The following is a 19,820-nucleotide window of genomic DNA, read 5'->3' as shown; positions in this document are numbered from 1 at the left end:
TTGGAGGTCTTTTTCCAACCAAAACAATTCTATGATTCCATGTCATTCAGTAAAGCCACATAAACTACTGCATCCTGGATATTGCAAGGGATTCCTGACACCAGGACACCTTAGGGGGAAAAAAAGAAGAAGCATACAAAATGTGTAGGGGAACATAATGAAGATCTCTTTTTCATCCTCTTGTCATCAAAGAAGCATAACCATAACTAGAGATCTTAAAGCTCACTTTGTGTGCTTTTCCTGTATCAAACACAACTCCTTATCTGCAGTTTCTGGCTTTTACTCCTTTTTGAAAGGTGATTAATATAAAAAAGTCTTTTAAATGAGGCATTCTGCTGCCACTCCTTCCCCATTGCACTCTTGTTTATTGCTTTGAGATGACAGAACAAAAATACACAAAAAGGATGCAAAAGGCATTTTATTCCCTGTATCTTTGGGTCCAGCTCAGCTGCCCACCACACTGATCAGATTTCTTTTCTTTTCCTTTTGGTGAGGGCTGGCTCTCACCCATCCTCACAAGAGATTTTGCAATCTAATCCCTGTTATCTCAGCCCATCTACACCTGTCAGCACACAGCTTTCCATTTTCCTTCTCTTGTCTTTTTTTCCTTTCTTTCTTTTTTTTTTCTTTTCCTTTTTAAGATTCACAGATACAATCCTCACCCTCACTGATGTATAAAATATCAGGGGGAAAGACAATAAACTCGTTTTGCCTGTACTGACATTTTAAGTGAACTGTTACTTATTTTATAGAGGTAGCTTTTCACTAAAAAAAAAGACAGAAAAACAATAACATTAGAAACAGTTAAAATGTTCTGTTCAACACTGACTTCCTATTCAGCTTTTTATAACTTCAAACCCCTAAGCAGTGTGCTGAAGAATCGGGAGCAACAGGAGCTCTTCCAGCCTGGGAGCAAGCAGATGGAGGCAGCAGCTCTGAAGAGGGAGCACAGGGACAGCGAGCTGGGGAGCCTTGGGTCCTGTAGTCACATCCAGAGCTAATTGAAGTCACTGCCAGCCTCGCTGCAACACAACTGCAAGTCTCAACTCAGACACAAAACTCCTCACCTTACAGACAGGCTTCATTCAGGCCACATCAGATGGCCAGCATCACCCAGCTGCTGGAAATGAGGCACAAAGCTGAACCCTGAGGAGCAGAACTCTCCTTCTACTACATCTCCAGGGGGCAGGGCATGGGGACTGCATTCCAGAGCACAACAGCAACATTCATAGCAGCCCCATTCCTTGGCAGCCCCATTCCTCAGCGACCCTCTGCCAGGCACAACAGCCAGCTTGCCTTTGTTTCTGGGTCATTCACTGGGGAGATGCTCCTCATTAGAACTGAACAGGAGTGTGGCTGGTGCCCAGGTCACCTCGGGCTCAGGCTGTGCAGACATGGAGATGGAGGAGCTGTATTGAGGATGGAAATGGAGGAACCAGAGGTAGGATGAAGATGGAGGAGATACAGGGAAGATAGAATGCAGATTGATAAGATCAGTTCTAAAATGTGAAAGAACTGCCAAACCTGACTCTCCTCTGTGCAGCAAAGGCACAAGAAGAGCTGAAGAAGTATCAGGTGCAGAGCAGTCTGTTGAACAGCCAGTGTGCAACCAAGACTTCTGCCTTTGCTGTGCTCTCACTGAAGCCCACACAGTGTATAAGGCCAGAAAAATAATAAACCTCTGTTCCCACGCTCTGCCCACTTCAGATTGTAACTTTGGAGCTTCATTGAAAAACAAAGGAGAAGGATGAGGAGAAGAGCAGCCAAAGGAGGGCCTGGCTACCAGGCTCCAGCAGCTGCACTGTGCCCATTCTCATGGACGAGTTGGACCAGCAGAAACTTCCCCAGCCAGTTCCAGCAACCTCTCAGAGGGCCAGCAAGGTCTGAGTGAGCAGCAGCATCATGGTGAGGAGCAATATGATATCAAGACTGAGAAGTTGAGGGGCAGCAGGTGAGGACAACCCAACCATGCTGTTCTCTGCCCTCCGCAACAAAACCAAGCAGCAGAAGAAGCAACAAGGCTGAGTGTTGATGAGCATGTGCTGCACAAATAACAGGTCAGGTTCACTACCCTGCTGAGGGCTGATGAATGAGGTGTTCCACCCCCACCTTGAGGGAGGCTTTGGGATGAAAATGATGCACATGCAATGTGTGGTTGTTAGCTGTCATTGCCATATGCAACTAAAACCTCCTACAAAGTCAGCCTGGTCACTGGTCCAAACCCTTCACAAGGGATCCCTCAGCTTTGGATATCCAGTCTTAGTCAACTGGGGCCAGATATGGGACTTCAAAAGAACATTTTGATTCATATACACGAGAGGAGAAACAATTCTAGCATGCTGGAACTTTTGAAGACTCAATTATTCACCCTTCATACCCCTCAGACAGATGGAATTCAGGAGGAGGAAGGCTTTTATTACTTGCTTTAAAATAAATGTATCACTGGGTAGGAGAATTAAGTCCACTCACGAATAGCTCTGTGCCATCGTCCCTTGCTCCATATATCAGCAAGGCATGGGATGGTGGTCCCACAATTATAAACCCACCTATGTGGGCATAGAGATGGAAAGGGAGATGCAAAGTGTGCTGGGCAAGAAGCCCAAACCTTCTCCTTTTAACAAAAATTTAAAAAAAAGAAAAATAAAAGAGGAACGTTTCAAAGCGAGTATCAGACACCTGTTGTTATGTGCTAAAGGGGAAATCTTGCCACCAAATCCACAGGGCAGGTCTGAGATAAGCAGCTGCAGCGATAAGTTATCTGTGCTGCAATTCAGGAAATAGAGATGCTTCAGATGCTAATGGTGTGTCAGCAGGGGACGGCCGCGGCGCGGCGGGGCTAAGCCAGCCGGGAAGGCTTTTATTTGTGGAGAACATTTGCAGAGAAGGTGACTCCCCACCTCGCTCCTGCCTGCCCACAGGAGCTGCTCGGAACCGCAAATACGATTGGAGAAGCTAAGCAGAAAGGTAGGGTGGGATGGGGGATGAGTCCCGGCCGTGACAGCCCTCCCGTCGCCGGTCGCCGTGCACGTCCCGGGAAGGACAGCAGCCTGGCCACCCGCTGGCCGCCGCGGAACCCAGCCAGGCTCCTGCACTGGTGCCAGCAAGGGGACCGCTGCCAGCTCCCAGGAAGCGCAAGGAGCTGCAGCTCAGCTCAGAGGTCATTTGTGCAGCCAGAGGGCTGGATCCACTGCAGCTGAACCATTCCCGTCAGACATTTGTCCAAGCTATTTTCAAACGCCTCCCACTGCCACTCCAGGCAATCTGTTCTTGTGCTTCCCAACTGGAAGTTACAAAGCTGTTCTTAATGTCGAATCCAAATCGTAAGTCAACTTAAAAAAAAAAAAAAAAAAAAAAAAGACAAGAATGGGTAGAAGTTTCAAGATCTTCCCTAATAATAAATGAGGGTTTCATCTGAGTTCTCTGCTGGCTGCTGCCTGTTCTGGGAACTTTCAAATTTCTTTTTAAAGCATCCCTCCAGAATCACGAGATATAGAAACCATATTTTTTACTTTCCACAAGAGCAGAGATTGTCATTTAATTACATAAATCCAGGAGTAGGAGATTTAAGGGGGGGGGGGGGGGGGGGGGGGAGGGGGATGGTGATAAAGTCCTGTGAGAGATGCCAACACTTAATTTAGCTTTTTTCTAATTTTCTCTTTTTTTTTTCCATCTATATGCCTCACAGACCCATTGGCCAAAAATGTTCTGAAGAGGAAACGGACTCAAGTTGTGCCCCAAGTTGGATATTAGGAAGAATTTCTTCCCAGCAAGGGTTCTCAGGCACTGGAACAGGCTGCCTGGGGAGGTGGTAGTGTCACCATCCCTGGAGGGATTTAAAAGACTCGTGGATGTGGAGCAGAGGGACGTGGGTTAGTGTTAGTGGCTTAGCGGCAGTGGTGAGACTTGATGGTCTTAAAAGTCTCTGACAACCTCAGCTGTTCTCTGATTCTATGGTTCTGTGAAGTGGCAGCACTGTCAAACAGAAGAGACATCTCACCTCCAACTAATAGAAAAAAATACCTCAGGTGTGGGAGACAATTTCTGATGTACACCTGTGGATGGCCCTTCATTTACCTCTCCTCAAAAGCCACTTTAACCATCCCAGGCCTGTGAACACTGCTTTGCAATAGCAGCTTTGCAAGATCCTAGTCAAACAAGTCAGTATTGAGAAAGGTAGTTTCCTCCTGTCACCAGAGATGAACCCATAGAGCACCTAGCTCTGGTGCTCCAAAATACCTGAGCTCATTTTGTGCTTCAGGGTTTTGGGAAAAGCAGCCTGGAGCTGCTTATCAGCCCCAATACAAATGCAGAAACAGAGTGAAAACACAAACAGGAGTTCTGCTCTTCTACACCAGAACCAGACACGAAGGGAAGTGGCACCACCTCAGCTCTTTAGATACACACAGCTGGGCACCAAAATGTCCCTGGAGACGACCACATACAGAATTTCCATCCTCCAAGCCTGTTATTTATCACTGTCAGTGCCTGGCTTTTAAACTGGGGCCTCACATTAATACTGCTTCACTCTGGCAGCCGCAGCACAGCCAGGTACATCCCAGGGAGTTACATCCCAGGGAGTTAACCCTCAGCACTGAGCTCAGCCCACCATAGACACCCAAACACAGCAGAGGAGCTGTGCCTCCTGCTGACTGCCAACGGCCCCTGCACTACAGGCAGCTGGTCAGGCAACCTGGTCCTCACCTTCACTACCTGGAGTCCTTCCCTCCAAAACTACCCAGGGAGAAGGAGAAGGAGCATGGAGTATGTGTCTTTTTCTTTATGGACATAATATCAAGTTACACTACAATCAAAAAGCTTTACCTAAGGTCCTCTCTAGCAGTCTAACCTAAGACAGTAAATAAAGAATCATGGAATTGTTTCTGTTGGGAAAGATCTCCAAGCTCATCAAGTCCAACTGTCAACCTAAGTCCCCTCCATTGGGCAGTTTGAAGCCTCAGCTTGCAGGGTGCTGGGTCAGCTCATTCCAACTGCACCATCACCTGGAAAGGTTGGAGCAGGTGATCCTTGGGGTCCCTTCCAGTCTGGCAGTCTGTGATTAAGTCTGGAGCAAGAGGACTGACTCAGAGGCCCTTCTGGCTGCATAAAGACCTTCTCTGTGGAGAGGAGAATGAGTTGCCATGAAGCCATGGCAGGGAGAGCAGACAGACATGGGGTCCCTCAGGATTATCACTGCCAAATGCAACAGATAGCTACTTTCAGCTCAGAGGATGCTCTCCTGACACACCCAGGATTCAAACTGTCTCTTGCCAACCACCCTCACCACCCATCCCCACACCTGCCATATGGCCCAAAGCCCTGGAGCAGCTTTTGCCAGGCTCTGGTGTGCATTGACAATGAGTCCAGCACACAAATTGCATCATCTCTTAACTTTCTGTGATGTATAATATCAGACAGCTTTGGCTGGGACAATCCATCATGAACTAGGCTTGTTGACACTTTGGATTCTCTCTTCTGACCTTGTCCTTTCAGCACAGGCATAATTGTGCTTATGATAATTTTATTCCCAGTTAGGCAGCGATTTTGCACACCTTTGAGTTACAGAATAACTAAGGAGCCAGCTCCCCACCACCACTCAAACGAGGCACCTTGACCAATTTATGCTGGAGAGCAGGCTGGTGGTGCAGCAGAAAATCAAAGTGGCTCCACTCACCCCTGTGGGTGCACAGGAACAGGGCAGCTCTCTGCAGCTGTGTTTACTGGTGCCCATACCACAGGTGCCATCACAGTTGGGGCTCCCTGCTGAGGAAACACCAACCATATGTTTGCACAGCAGAAAGCAGTGGTGTGGGGGGGTGCACAGCTCCGTCCTCACAATGGGAAGGGTCTAGCAGGCAAAGGAGGGGGATCCAGGCTCACTCCTGCCACCCAGCTCATGGGCAGAGAGCCTTCCCTGTCAGACAGGGAGTTCTAGGTGCAGGAATCGACACTGACTTGTCCATCCCTACATCCCATCCCTACACCCCATCCCTGGCTTTTAGGGATGCTTTCAGATGAGATGCAACACTTTAGCAATTCTCTAGAGTGATGGCCAAATCCTTTCTCTTGAAGGATCACCTGCTCAGAGTCACTTCAGTGGGAACACACAATGATTATGGAGCATGAATTATTTGACCTGCTCCCTACAAAGACTGATTGCCTTTCCTGGGCTGTGTATGGGAGCAGCAGAGAAATCCCTTCTGTTCCAAGTGATGTCAGCACCCCCAGACAGTCAAGCAGAGCTGCACAAATGTCACCTGTTCCTTGTGCTCCAGCCAATGTCCCTGCCCTGCCTACTCTCACAACAGGAGAGTGATTTAGCTTGCTCCTAACCACCATATTTACAGGAACGTGAGAAAGTCTGCTGGACTGCAAGTACTTAAAATCCAACTTACAGCTATCATTCACCACAGCAAAGGGAAAGGGGCATCTCAGCACATCCATGGCTGCACCATCAGAGAAGATGCCAGCTGTAGCCTCTTTTCAATTTAAAACTTCTAGGCCTATCACAACTAACAGGATGCTACACTCCCATTGAGCTCAATCAGCACAGGTGTGTTTTAGTTCAGACCACAACCTCACACCACCCAATTCTGCCTTCTTCAACATATTTTTCATTCTCTTCAAGGTCTGGCACTAAAGATGATGGAAGAAGATGGAGGAGCAAGCCAGGGGAGAAAGTAACCTCCTCCAGACAGCATGGTGGTAGCAAAGTGGAAGCTCTGCAGGATGCTCTGGTTTTTTGCTGCTTGCCACAGTATTTTTTGTGTTATTTCTGGGTCTGCTTCCTTTTCCTGTGAGTTTTTCAGCTGTTTCTGCCTGCAGTGTGGATGTGTTCCTGGAGATGTTGCTCAAGCTCACAGGTTGTTTGCATGCTACTGACTTCCACTGCCTTGGGTGCTCTTGGCCCCTGTCAATCAGACTTTATTTTGACATCAGATTGAAAATTAAAGGTATTGGTTATTTAAAATAGAAGCGCTCTGTTATTTCTCAGAGAAACTAACTCCCTGGGGAGCTGTGACTTGGCTTGAGCATCAGCCTGGCTGCATGGTCTGGGTTTCATACCTGAAGCTAAGGTTCTCCTGGAGCTGAGGGAAGCAGCCCAAGAACCAGGCAATTTCCTGTTATCTCCTCCTCAACCTCCTTAGCTACTCCCTTTCTGGAAGCTGTTACTTAAGGCAGCATTAAAGGTAATTGGTTATCAAGCCAGAGACACTAATAGACAAAACATGGATGTTTGAGACAAATGCTGAGGAGCAGCAACAGCAGTGACAGAATTGAGCTTCAGTTGAGTCGGGAAAGCAGTTATGTCCTACTATGGAGGACAGTGAGAGCAAGGCAACATTTTGTGATGGGATGATTCCTCAGCTCACAGCTTTCTCCAGGTGGGGAGGGGCTTGCCATGACCTTTGCATAAAACCATGAGGCCACCAAAGGCCACCCCAGCTCTGCTGCTCTCCTCCTCTGGATAGTAACATATGGGGCAGTCCTGACTTCCTGGGACCTCTCTGCAGGAGCTACCCTGGAAGCTCAGCACAAACTCAGACCCGAGGAAGGTCCATCGAGGTGATACAAGCACTGCCCCTCCAGACCTGAGGAAGGTGCATTGAAGTGACACCAGCATACCCCACTGCCACCCCTGGGATGCTGCCAGGAGGATGGAGCCACTGGAACCACCCTCAAGGTGGGGGCAGAGGAGGGAAGGCTCTGTGTGAGGTGGCCTCGGTGACATCTCCACCCCGTGGGTGGGCACCCATGTACCCCTCTCCCACACTCCCATCTCTTCTTCTTCTTCCTTTTTTTTTTTTTTTTTTTAGCTCTTTTTCCCCTGCAGAACCCGAGGTTAAAGCCCTGAAACCCGAAGCCCGGTAACCGAGCTGCCTGCCCCCGCCGGGGGCACGGTCCCGCCACTCACACCCATGTCCGCTCTGTGGCCAGGGAGCCGCTGGAATGCGGGGGGGGGGGGCGGGGAGCAGGCACCGGCCGTGCCCTGTGGGTTGCGCGTGGGTGCCAGCGGAGCCGAGGGAGTCCAGGAGAAGGGGAGAGGGAGATTCCCAGAGAGCTCCATCTCCCCGCGGCAAGGAAAAGGCAGAAAGCCGCAAGACTGCCCAGGGGCAGCGGCACCCACGCGGGTTTATCCTTGGCAATGAAACACAACTCGGCCCTGTCGCTCTCTCCCCACCCCCGAGGGACAGCCCGGGGCAGTGTGGGTGCCTCAGAGCAGCCCCTGGGGTGGACGATTCGCCTCCGCACCCCCTTCCGCGCTCCCTCCGCGGACCCCCCACCCCCCATAGAGCAGCCCCGCCACCGCCTCCTGGCTTCCGAGTGAGAGAAATTGAAGTGAAAAGAGACCCGGAGCCGCTTCCCGGTGTCGCTGCCAGCACGCCGGGAGCCTCGGAGGCCGAGGACACCAGGGTGGAGCCGGGAGCAGCGGGGACGTGGTCGGGAGCAGCGGGACGGGGACAGCGGGTCGAAGACCGGGGCAGCGGAGACGAGGCCGGGGACACCGGGATGGGGCCGGGAGCAGCGGCCGAACCAAGCTGGTCTCCCCAGTCTGCATTTTAATACTGAAAATCTGAAAATGAAAATTGTTTGATGTATGAGGAAACGTTATCTAATTAGGGCGTAAGGAATTTAATCTTTCCAGCAGGCAGGTCATATAATTAATGTTAATTTAACGCTCAAATTCTCAGTCATTAATTTTTATTCTCTTAAATGTAGTTTGGCAGGGCCCCCTGATCCATGGCAATGGGTTTTACTGAATGTAAGAGCACACTTGGTCTTCGGAGTGAATTACTGCAGCCCTTCGTATCCCAATAACAAGATCACATCATGTATGCATTATTAAGCCATGTAATTGAACGGTCCATAGTTTGCATATCAGACTATTAAAATAATGTGTTTTGCTTTTCTTCCAACACGTAACGTTAAAGCCTTTACGAATATTCGGTGATTCTGATAATTATCACCAAATTACTACAAATGTTCTCTTCATTAACGTCATTTCTTTCAAGCATTTCTCAACAACAACAAAAAAAAAGTGAATAATGCATTAAGTGGTGGCTTGTAAAGTGTTGTATTTAAAAAAAAAAACAAAACCAAAAACCAAACAACAACTCGTCAACTACAATTAGAAAATGAGACCAAAAAAAAAAAGGGGGGGGTGTGTGATAAAAAAATAAGAGAGAGTTAAAATTAAAACAGAACAATTCCCCTCTAAGGCTGGCAAAGATGAGTTGCTTTTCCCCCCCTTCTCTCAGAAAAGTGACTCTACACCTTTAAAGTTTCACTTCATCGGGAGCATAAAGTGCATGCAATCTAAAGAACTGTCGATTGCAGATGATACCCAACAGATGGAGGAACAAAGTTGGAGCTTTTTCTCTTTACAAGGGAATAGATGGCGACACAGGCAGACAGACAGATTGATTTGAAAAGATACTGACCTCTCTCCTTCAGCTGCAATTTAACTGGTCCTGGAAGAAACAAACAAAAAAAAATAATACCCAAGTGAAATCTGCCTCCTCCTCCTCCTTCCAGAAACTCCCACTGTCATCTGAACAAACTGCTTCGCCCATCCCCAAAGGTGAATAATTCCCAATTAACTAAGTAACTAACTTTCTTCTTGCCATCTTGAGTTACTCAACTCAATCTAAAGCCTTCGAGACCCTTCATTATTGCCTCCTGTTTGCAAAGTTGAATAGCAAGGCAACAAAAAGAAAGGCAAGAAACACCGCTGCAAAATAAGAGTCTCTTTTAAAAACTAAAAAGCCGATCTTTTGCATCGCAAGAAGTTCTTTTTCCCCTCTCCTTTCAATTATTTAGGCACCAAAAAATCCCCACAACCCTCAGCCGGGCACCACCGAGGCCGTGCCCACTCCACGCATCCTCTGCTGGCTGCCCCACGGCCAGTGGAAGATGTGCGGGGTGGGCATGGCCGCTCCGTGGGGCCAGGACAGGGTTTTGGTTTTTTTTTCTTTCCTTTTCCCTCCTCTCTCTTTTTCTCCCCTTCCCTCCTCACTATAGCAACCAACGCCAGCCTGACAAAAATGCACCCTCTGTGGACAATGGCCCAGCCTTCCTGCAAGCCCCTCTCCTCTTCCTCCTCACCCAGCGAAAGTTTCAAGCCCCCCCCTCCCCCCACCCCCGGCTCCTTCTCGCCTCTTCTCCCCGGTGTAAATCCCGGTGTGGGGCAGCCGGGACCGGCCCGACCCCGACTTGGGAGCCGAGGCGGGGGATGCACACCAGTAGCCTCCCAGCCTGAGGTCCTGCTTCTCCCTCAGCAGCCCAGCCAGGGAGAAGGGTGACTTCTGCCTTGCCGAGGGTGGGGGTTGCCCCTTGTTGCATTAGGATGAAAAGAGGGAGGGGGGGATGCAGAGGGCTGGCAAGGTGTCCCGGTGCTGTCCGCAGCCCCGGGGGACCGAGCGGTGCTGTCCCCAGCGCCCGGCCGGCTACCGGGCTCGCCTCTGTGGTGGCGAAAAAAATGTCACCCCCGGCCTGGCACCGCAGGCGGTGGAGCGGGGCAGGAGGGACCAAGAGTCTCCGGAGAAGGTGCGTCGAGAGCAGGAGTCGTGACCGAAAGTGCCCCGAAGGCTGGAAGCTGGGACGGAGGATCATGTCCTCCGGTGAAGCAGGGACATGATTTATCAGGGCTCTGCCCGGGTGTCAGACATGAGCACTGAACGAAACAAACACAAAAGCAACTCTTAGACTTGTCAGAGAAGGCTGGACACTTTGCCCTCTCTCTGTCTTTATCCTTTTTATCTTTATTTTTTTTTATTCTCCTTTATTTTTTCCCGTGCATTTTCTTTGTTGTTTTCTTTTTCTTTTTCTTTTTCTTTTTCTTTTTCTTTTTCCTTTTTCTTTTTCTTTTTCTTTTTCTTTTTCTTTCTTTTTCCTTTTCTTTTCCTTGTTTCTTTTATTTTTTCTTTTTTTCCCCTTCTCCTCTCTGTTTTCTTCTCTTTTCTTCTCTCTCCTTCTCTCTTTTTTTCTTTTCCTTTCTCTCGCTATTTTCTTTATTTTTTTTCCCCCGCTGTGTTTCATCCCCCCTCAGACAGCCAGGCTTTGGAAAGCCCCTGCTGAGCCCCTTTCCAAACCCGGAGAGGCTGGATCGCCTCCCCATTCCCACCAGTTCACCTGCTCCTCACACCAACAGAAGCTCCTCACACCGGCAGAAGCTCCTCACACCGGCAGAAACTCCCTTTCCAGTTCCAGCGTGGGGCTGCCACCTTCCAGCCGGGCCTGGGACCGCTAAATCGCCACCTCCGCAGCATCTGGGACTGTTTCCGAGAAGTCAATAAACAAGCTGAATTCGCTCCAACCAGAATTTATCTCCTAGACTGATGGAATTTGTCTTTTTTTTTTTCCCCTTCTTCTTCTGCTTCTTCTCTACATCCCCCCCCCCCCCCCCCCCCAAGGCCTCATATTCACCACTCAAAATTTAGCAGCCTGCCTTTGATAAATGACTCAAAGTAATCCCTGCACCAGCCGAGCCTGACTGGTTGACGTCGTGTTAGAAGTCTTCCTAGCGCTATCTGTCTATAAAATATTCACTGGCGGACTACAAAGGGTGGATCATTTTTAATGACAAGATTCAGAACTGGAGGATGAAGGGAAAAGATTAATATCCGTGAATACAAATAATTTAATTTCAAATACCCAACTTAGAACATTCTATCCAAGGAGTTTAAACAGTGATGCAGATAAAACAGCAGAGACTCAGCTGCATGAAGTGGCCAGAAGAACAGAATGCTGGAAATTAACATTGGCACCAACTTTACAGCAACTTCTCTTGTCTTATTTTCTTTCTTTTCTTTTTTCTCTTTTCTTTTCCTTTTTTCTCTTTTCTTTTCCTTTTCTTTTCTTTTCTTTTCTTTTCTTTTCTTTTCTTTTCTTTTCTTTTCTTTTCTTTTCTTTTCTTTTCTTTTCTTTTCTTTTCTTTTCTTTTCTTTTCTTTTCTTTTCCTTTTCTTTTCTTTTCCTTTCTTTTCTTTCCTTTCCTTTCTTTTCCTTTTCTTTTTTCTTTTCTTTTCTTTTCTTTTCTTTTCTTTTCTTTTCTTTTCTTTTCTTTTCTTTTCTTTTCTTTTCTTTTCTTTTCTTTTCTTTTCTTTTCTTTTCTTTTCTTTTCTTTTTTATTTTCTTCTTTTATCTTTTCTTTTTTCTCTTTTCTTTTCTTTTTTCTTCTTTTCTTTTCTTTTTTCTTCTTTTCTTTTTTCTTTTTAATTTTTATTTTTTATTTTTATTGTCTTTTCTTTTAGTTTCTTTTTCTTTTGTTTCTTTTATCTTCTTTTCTCCTTTTTTCTCCTTTTTTCTTTTCTTTTCTTTCTTTCTTTCTTTCTCTCTCTTTCTTTTTTCTTCTTTCTTTTTCTTTCTTTCTCTCTCTCTTTCCTTCTTTCTCTCCTTCTTTCTTGCTTTCCTCTTTTCCTTCTTTCTTTTCACGTTCTACACTTTCCCAACTTCTGGAATAATCAATCTTTTAACGAGGCAAAAATATACAGGTAGTGCATGTGTATGTGATCATCTATCCATGCAGGGAGAGAGGATTCTCCTTCCTCTGGAGATAGATGGAGAAATCTATTTAGATGGTGAATTTTAATTTCAATGGGCAACGTGAGCTTGTGCAATCAAAGTTATCAATTTCCGTCCTTTTTGTTTAGATTTCTTAGTTAAATGTGTTTGTTATATCTACCCCGAGGAGAAGCAACTTGAAAGTGTAGCTTTTGAGTCATCTTATAAATACATCCCTGAGGCTGCGGTTCTTGCAGCTTTAAGCAGTTTTCATTAAAGCAGCCAGCTGCCTCTTTGTGTAGGTTGGAATTTTTTTTTTTTTAAAGCAATCACTTGTGAAGCCCCGGCCTCAGTTTTGTCTCTCCGCAGGCCCTTAAAGTTGAAGTTTCATTCATGTCTTAGGTCTCTCCCCCAAATCAGACTCCTTGGAGCAACACTGGAAAGAGCCACACGAAAAGTGCAGGCTTGAATACCTCATAGAGAAAGGTTAAAAAGGAAGCAGAGATCAAAACAATCCCATCCACAAAAGGTGCATTAAACGCGCCCCAGCAATAAGAACAAATCTTCCTAGTTGGCCTTTAAAGGCAGCACCAGGAACCTCACGTTTATTGCACCCAGCAATTCTCGCAGCAACTCCTGGCGCATTTCCTCCTAAAACAACATCTAATGGGAAGATAATAGAGAGGCAGAGAGGAGCGCGGGGATTTCCCTCCCTCCCCTTTTAGCTGCAAGAGTCTGTCTCAAGGCTTTGAGAGAAGAGTTTAAAATCAGCTTTCTTCCTCTGAACACGACAGGCACATGCAATGGATGTTATTCGCCCTGCAACCGCGGGCACCTAGGGGCAGCAGGGAAGAGCCTGTAGCCGGAGAAGGCTCCCCCCGGGCCGGGAAAGCTGGTTGGCAGTGCTGGTAGCCAAGGCTCGCTAGGAAGGAGCCCTACTCCTCTTTTCCTTCTGGAAATGCAGCTTTTTCTCTCCGGCACGCCGGGAGCTGAAACACCAAGGGAGCCCCAGCAGCTCGCCAGTCAGAACTCGGACGGAGGGTCGCCGGGGACCCCCTGGGAGAGGGGGATGACGGGGAGCTAGGCTCCCGGAGACTGTCAGTGTCCCCTCTGACTGCACCTGCTGTGGATGCGGCACCTCGGCTGCCAGCCGGGAGGCAGCGGAGTGGAGCTCTGTGTTTTAGAGCGAATATTCTCGAGTAGCTGCACTGCAATGAAGGAGATATCAAGGAGGCCTGTCAGTTCAAAGCTTTTGGGGTTGTTTGAAAATCTTCTTCACGTCAAAGTAAGCAGCCCCAGTATTTGAACAGCTGCTTTTGAACAGTGAAAAAGGGCTGAGCTGAATCAAAACACTGCAGTGTCTGCCCAAGACACTGCATCACCTTCAACCTGCTTTTATAAGGAGCAGAGAAAAGGAAAATAAAGGCTGCTGAGACCTCTAATCCCGTGAGGTCAGCCCCGCCAGAAAGGGGCCACATGATTGTCCCTTTCACATCCCGAGCGGTGCCCGCAGCCGGTGCCCACCGCCGGGACTCCGCAGCCGGGAGCTCCTGGCCGTGGGCACCGGCTCCCCGGGGGTAGAAGGGGAGCGGGGGATGATGCTGAAGGAGCGGTGTTAATGACAGGGCTAACAATGATGGGGAGGATGAGGAGGAGGAGTCTGCGGCGGCTCTGAATGCACCGGCCGCGCTCCTCGCTGCTCCCAGCTGCGACTCCATAGGCGTGCGCTCAACCGAGGAGGGGGTAGGAGGGGGGGCAAGAGGCTTTGCTGAGGGGCTGGGGGGTTGTCCGCCTCCTGATGGCACCTTGGTACGCCGGTGCTGGTGTGACTCGCGTTATGTGCCGCTGAGGCCGGCAGGACGGTATCCGCGGGCATCACCTGCCAGGCAGGGCAGAGAGGGGGGCACAGATGTATGTCCGGGGTGGAGGAACCAGCTGTGCGTGGGATACACACACGCCCCGTGGGGCCGGGACACAAGGGAGCTCCCTCCGATGGGCACCGTGAGGCAGGTGCTGCATGGCCCCCGCGTGAAAACCTTGCCCCGGTAGTGACGCGCGGTGCGGCCCTTCGGGTCGCGGCCACGCACGAACTTTTGGCGGCGGAGCTGGAGGCAAAGCCGCCCCCGGCAGCGCTGCGGGAGCGGGGCGGGAGGGCTGGCCGGGGTTCGGGGAAGGAGTGAAGCAGCTCTCCCAGGACGGTCCCTGCGACGCTTTAGCGGAAGCCTGCTGCGGACTTGCCCCTCTTGTTTTGTTTCAACTCACTGGTCTACACCTAATTGGGAGGAGAGAGACGAGAAAATGAGCATCAAATGATAAAATTCCTCTGTGTCCAGTTGTTTGTTTCCACACGGGAAACAAAAAGCAGAGCTTCGCTCCAGAAGCGCTGTCTTCCCCCCAGCGACACTCGCAGAACAGGCAGTATTGTTCTTCCCTTCGCCTGCACCTCAAAGACAGGAGGCGGAGGGCGGGGGGGAGGAACTGTTTTAGGAAGAATCTCTACTCTTTCACGGACTAAGTTTGTTTTCTAGCCCCCTCTTCTCCCTTTCGCTTTCCTCCCCACCCCCCGACAGAAGAAGTTCTCGGTACACCACTAAACTACCTAAAGGAGGTGACTCCTGCTGCGCCCCTTGTCTGGGGCACTGGATATCCTGTTTGTGATGCTCCTCTCTGGATGTTGATGTGCAGGAGAAGCCCATCCCCCAGCTCCTCCACACCCCCACGCAGAGGAATATTTCTAGGCGAGGAGCCCTTTCCAAGCGCTTACGTTAAATACGATGATTTATAAACAACTCGCAGAAGAAAGCTGTTTCTTGTTAGTAGTAATAAATCCCCGCTCCGCTCTATTGTGTTATTTCGCTGGAGATAGCGGGAGCCTGCGACGCGCACCTACCCCCGAGCGCAGGTTATTCTCCAGACAAAGCTGCGTTTTCCACCTCGGAAATGGGCAGCCAACTCTTTCCGCGACGGCCAGCCCGGCGGATTCCTCATTCCTAGGAAACGCGGATCCACTTCCAGGGTCTCCTTCCTTCCTGTCCAGTCCGCAACTTCTGGTTTGGTTGTTGTTGTTGTTGTTGTCGTCTTTCTTTCTTTCTTTCTTTTTCTTTCTTTCTTTCTTTCTTTCTTTCTTTCTTTCTTTCTTTCTTTCTTTCTTTCTTTCTTTCTTTCTTTCTTTCTTTCTTTCTTTCTTTCTTTTCTTTCTTTCTTTCTTTCTTTCTTTCTTTCTTTCTTTCTTTCTTTCTTTCTTTCTTTCTTTCTTTCTTTCTTTTTCTTTCTTTCTTTCTTTCTTTCTTTCTTTCTTTCTTTCTTTCTTTCTTTCTTTCTTTCTTTCTTTCTTTCTTTCTTTCTTCTTTCTTTCTTTCTTTCTTTCTTTCTTTCTTTCTTTCTTTCTTTCTTTCTTTCTTTCTTTCTTTCTTTCTTTCTTTCTTTCTTTCTTTCTTTCTTTCTTTCTTTCTTTCTTTCTTTCTTTCTTTCTCTCTTTCTTTCTCTCTTTCTTTCTTTCTCTCTTTCTTTCTCTCTTTCTTTTTCATTTCCTATCCCACTCCTTTTTCTATTTTTTTTTCTTTGCTCCTTCACCCCCACCCCGCATCATCCCCTCCATCCTCCGAATCTCCCCAATAGACGCAGAGCAGCCAAGGTGGACCTGCAGCACCCCTTTAAGCTCCGGGGACGGGACAAGGGGAACAATGCCACCTCCGCAGTGCCGAGGTGCGAAGCCCCGACGAACACCTCCGTCGGAGCGGTGTGCCCCGGGGGAGCAGCGGGCAGGGAGGAACGGAGGGCGCCCATGCCGGCTCCCCGCCCCCGGGAGGCGCGGCGCTCCCCAGCCCCGCCGGCGGGGCTGGCTGCGGGGCGGACGAGAAAGTTGGGGGAGGGCGGGAACCGGGCATCCTTCGACCCGCAACACCCGCCCCCGGGAGGCAGCAAGGCCGCGGGGCTCCGCGCACAGAGCCGCGGAGGGGCGCTGGGGATGGCGGAACCGGGCAACGCGCGAGCAACAGGAGCCGGCGGGCGGAGCGGCGGCGGCAGCGGCAGCTCCCCGCTGATGGGGCGACGGGGCGGGCCGAGGCGGGGCCGACGGCGGAGCCCCGTCCCCTTCCTGCCGTCCCGTCCCCCCCTCGCCGCCGCCGCCCCCCCGCGCCCCGTTCCCCCGGAGTTGGGTTCCAGGGAGGAGGGGCCGAGGCCGAGGGGGCGGGCGAAGAGGCGGGGTTCTCGCTAGGATGCACCAATGGTGGGCGGTGGCGGCGGCCGTCGCCAGGGGCGCCCGCGTCCGTCAGGGCTCGGGCAGCCAATGGCGTGCGGCGGCGGGGCGGGGCGGCCGCGCGTGCCTTCGCAGTGGGCCCCGCCGCGCGGGCCGGGGGGGGGCGCGGGCGCCGCGCGGCGCCCGAGGCGAAAAAGTAGCTGTCAAATGCGCGGCGCCTTTAACCGGCGCGATCAGTGCGGCTCGGCGAGTCATGGCGACCGCAGCCTCCAACCACTACAGCCTGCTCGCCTCCGGCTCCCCCATGGTGCACGCCGAGCCGCCCGGCGGCATGCAGCCCGGCGGCGGCTACCGCGACGCCGGCGCCCTGGTGCAGGCGGACTACGCGCTGCAGAGCAACGGGCACCCGCTGAGCCACGCTCACCAGTGGATCGCGGCGCTGTCCCACGGCGGCCCCGGCGGCGGAGGCGGTGGAGGTGGCGGCGGCGGGGGCGGTGGCGGAGGCGGCGGCGAGGCGCCCTGGTCGGCGGGCGCGCTGGGCCAGCCCGACATCAAGCCGGCGGTGGTGCAGGCGGGCGGGCGCGGTGACGAGCTGCCGCCGCCGCCGCAGCACCCGCCGCCGGGGCGGGCGCCGCACCTGGTGCACCACGGCGGCGGCGGCGGGCACCACGCGGCGGCGGCAGCGGCGGCGGCAGCGGCAGCGGCGTGGCGGGCGGGCGGCGCGGCGCACCTGCCGCCCGGCATGGCCGCGGCCAACGGCGCGCAGGCTGGGCTGCTCTACTCGCAGCCGCCCGGTTTCACCGTCAACGGCATGCTGGGCGCCGGGCAGCCGGCGCTGCACCACCACGGCCTCCGCGACGCTCACGAAGAGCCGCCGCCGGGGCCGCCCGGGCCACCGCACCACGGCCCCGATCACCCGCCACCGCCCCACGGTCCCCACCCCGGGGCGGGCGGGCCGGCTCCCGCTTCCGCCACCTCCGCCGCTCCCCCCGGGCCACCGCCGCACCACGACCCGCACTCGGACGAGGACACGCCGACCTCGGACGACCTGGAGCAGTTCGCCAAGCAGTTCAAGCAGCGGCGCATCAAACTGGGATTTACCCAAGCGGACGTGGGGCTGGCTCTGGGCACCCTCTACGGCAACGTCTTCTCGCAGACCACCATCTGCCGCTTCGAGGCCCTGCAGCTCAGCTTCAAGAACATGTGCAAGCTGAAGCCTTTGTTGAACAAGTGGTTGGAGGAGGCGGACTCCTCCTCGGGCAGCCCCACCAGCATAGACAAGATCGCGGCGCAGGGCCGCAAGCGGAAAAAGCGCACCTCCATCGAGGTGAGCGTCAAGGGCGCGCTGGAGAGCCACTTCCTCAAGTGCCCCAAGCCCTCCGCCCAGGAGATCACCTCGCTTGCGGACAGCCTACAGCTGGAGAAGGAGGTGGTGAGAGTGTGGTTTTGTAACAGGAGACAGAAAGAGAAGCGCATGACTCCCCCGGGAGGGACGCTGCCGGGCGCCGAGGACGTGTACGGGGCCAGCAGGGACACGCCGCCGCACCACGGGGTGCAGACCCCCGTGCAGTGAACTCGCGGCGGAGGCGCCCGGCCCCTCCTCCTCCTCTTCTCCTTCCCCCAACTTTTGATTGTCCTCCTCGTTTTCTTTTTTTTTTTTCCTTTCTTTTTTTTTTTGTGGTTTATTTTTTGGTTTTGTTTTTTTTTTTTTTAGTTTCTCCTATCTAAAAAAAAAGGACAAAAAAATCAAAAAACCTCCAAAACGCGGGAAAAAAAAAAGAAAAAAAAAAGAAAAAAGAAAACAAAAAGCGAGCGGAGAGGGTGAGCACGAATCACAGCAGACAGACAGACAGACAAAGCATCCGCGCCGGACTGTCCCCCAGCCGGTAGCAGGTGCGGAGCTGTGTTTTGGCCTTTGCAGGCGAGTGCCGGTGCACCGGAGCGGAGTGAGTACCGCGCACAGGCAGCGGCAGACACCGGCAGGGTAGCGGCGGGGCCGAGCGCTCCGCACAAAACTCCTTTGCTCACTGGAGAGAGAAAAAACAAAACAAAACAAAACAAAACAAAACAAAAAAAAAAAAAATAACGGCGCTGCCCGGCCGAGAAGGGGGCGGGAGGGGAGGAAGGAGGGGACGGGAGGGGTGTGCAGCCACCTCGGGGCCCCTCCGCAGCCCCCTCCCGCCACACAAAGGCAGATTGCATTGTGGAATGTCGCTCGGTGTTGGCACATGCTGCTGTGTTTATTTTCTGTGGATCTCCTGTAGGAATATATGAAAAAAAGAAAAAAGAGGAAAAAAACAAAACTAAAAAAAAGAGAAAGGAAAAGCTATCCCTTTTGATGTAGACAGTATTTAACCGTACCAATTTGCACTGCAAGAAAATCGAAGTTTACATAAACAAATTCTTTTTATTATTTTTTCCTTCCTTTCCGACCTTTATTTTTTGCAAATGACTTTGCATTTTCCACGGTGAGCGTTAGTCGAGCAGTGAGCGGTCTACAACATGTTCCTGTGTTTCAGCCTTTGCTTTATGTGTATATGTGAACTTTTGTTATAAACGAATCTTCTTAACGATGTGTAACGCTTATTTTCTCCTCTTACCCTAGCAGAAAGCCTGCGTATCTCTGTGTGCCTGCCTGTCTGTCTTTCTGCACACAAGTGCACAGCCCTGCAGACACACAGATGTACACAATCTATATGTCCGCAGATAAATGATGCACCGCCAGCTCCCCTTCTCCAGAGACGCGACTCTGCTGATTGCCCTAAACAGCAGGCAAGGGTCGAGTTTGGAGAAAGGGAGCATAATGCAACTGGACAAAAGTAAACTTCATTTTCAGGCAGTGTTGTCTGGGGGCCGAGGCGCAGCCAGAGTGTGTGTGTGCGGGAAAATAACCAAATAAAAGCAGCCCCTCCGGCTTGTGTCAGAGCAGGCAGCAAGGCCCGGCGTGGGCAAAGGGAGAGAAACTGCACGCTTCCAGAGTTTTCCTGGAGAAAGCGGCACTTTCTTCAGAGGGAAAGGGAATTATTTCTCTTACTCCCAATCCTCCTGCAGCTCCCTCCCTTCCCCTCCTCCCCGTGCGTGCCTTGGGTATCCCCGATTCTGCTGCTGCGGGGCGATACCAG

At 51.2% G+C, this 19,820-nt stretch overlaps 1 protein-coding gene across 1 annotated transcript; it reads left to right on the top strand.

Moving 5' to 3' along the window:
- Positions 1-16,951: 16,951 nt before the first annotated feature.
- On the top strand, positions 16,952-18,271 carry POU3F2 (POU class 3 homeobox 2). Its single transcript, XM_054393125.1, has one exon. The coding sequence runs from the start codon at positions 16,952-16,954 to the stop codon at positions 18,269-18,271; it is 1,320 nt and encodes a 439-aa protein (XP_054249100.1).
- Positions 18,272-19,820: the final 1,549 nt, after the last annotated feature.

Source organism: Indicator indicator, chromosome 27, assembly GCF_027791375.1.
Source record: "Indicator indicator isolate 239-I01 chromosome 27, UM_Iind_1.1, whole genome shotgun sequence".
Lineage (NCBI taxonomy): Eukaryota > Metazoa > Chordata > Aves > Piciformes > Indicatoridae > Indicator > Indicator indicator.
This window is presented reverse-complemented; position numbering and strand designations above follow the sequence as displayed.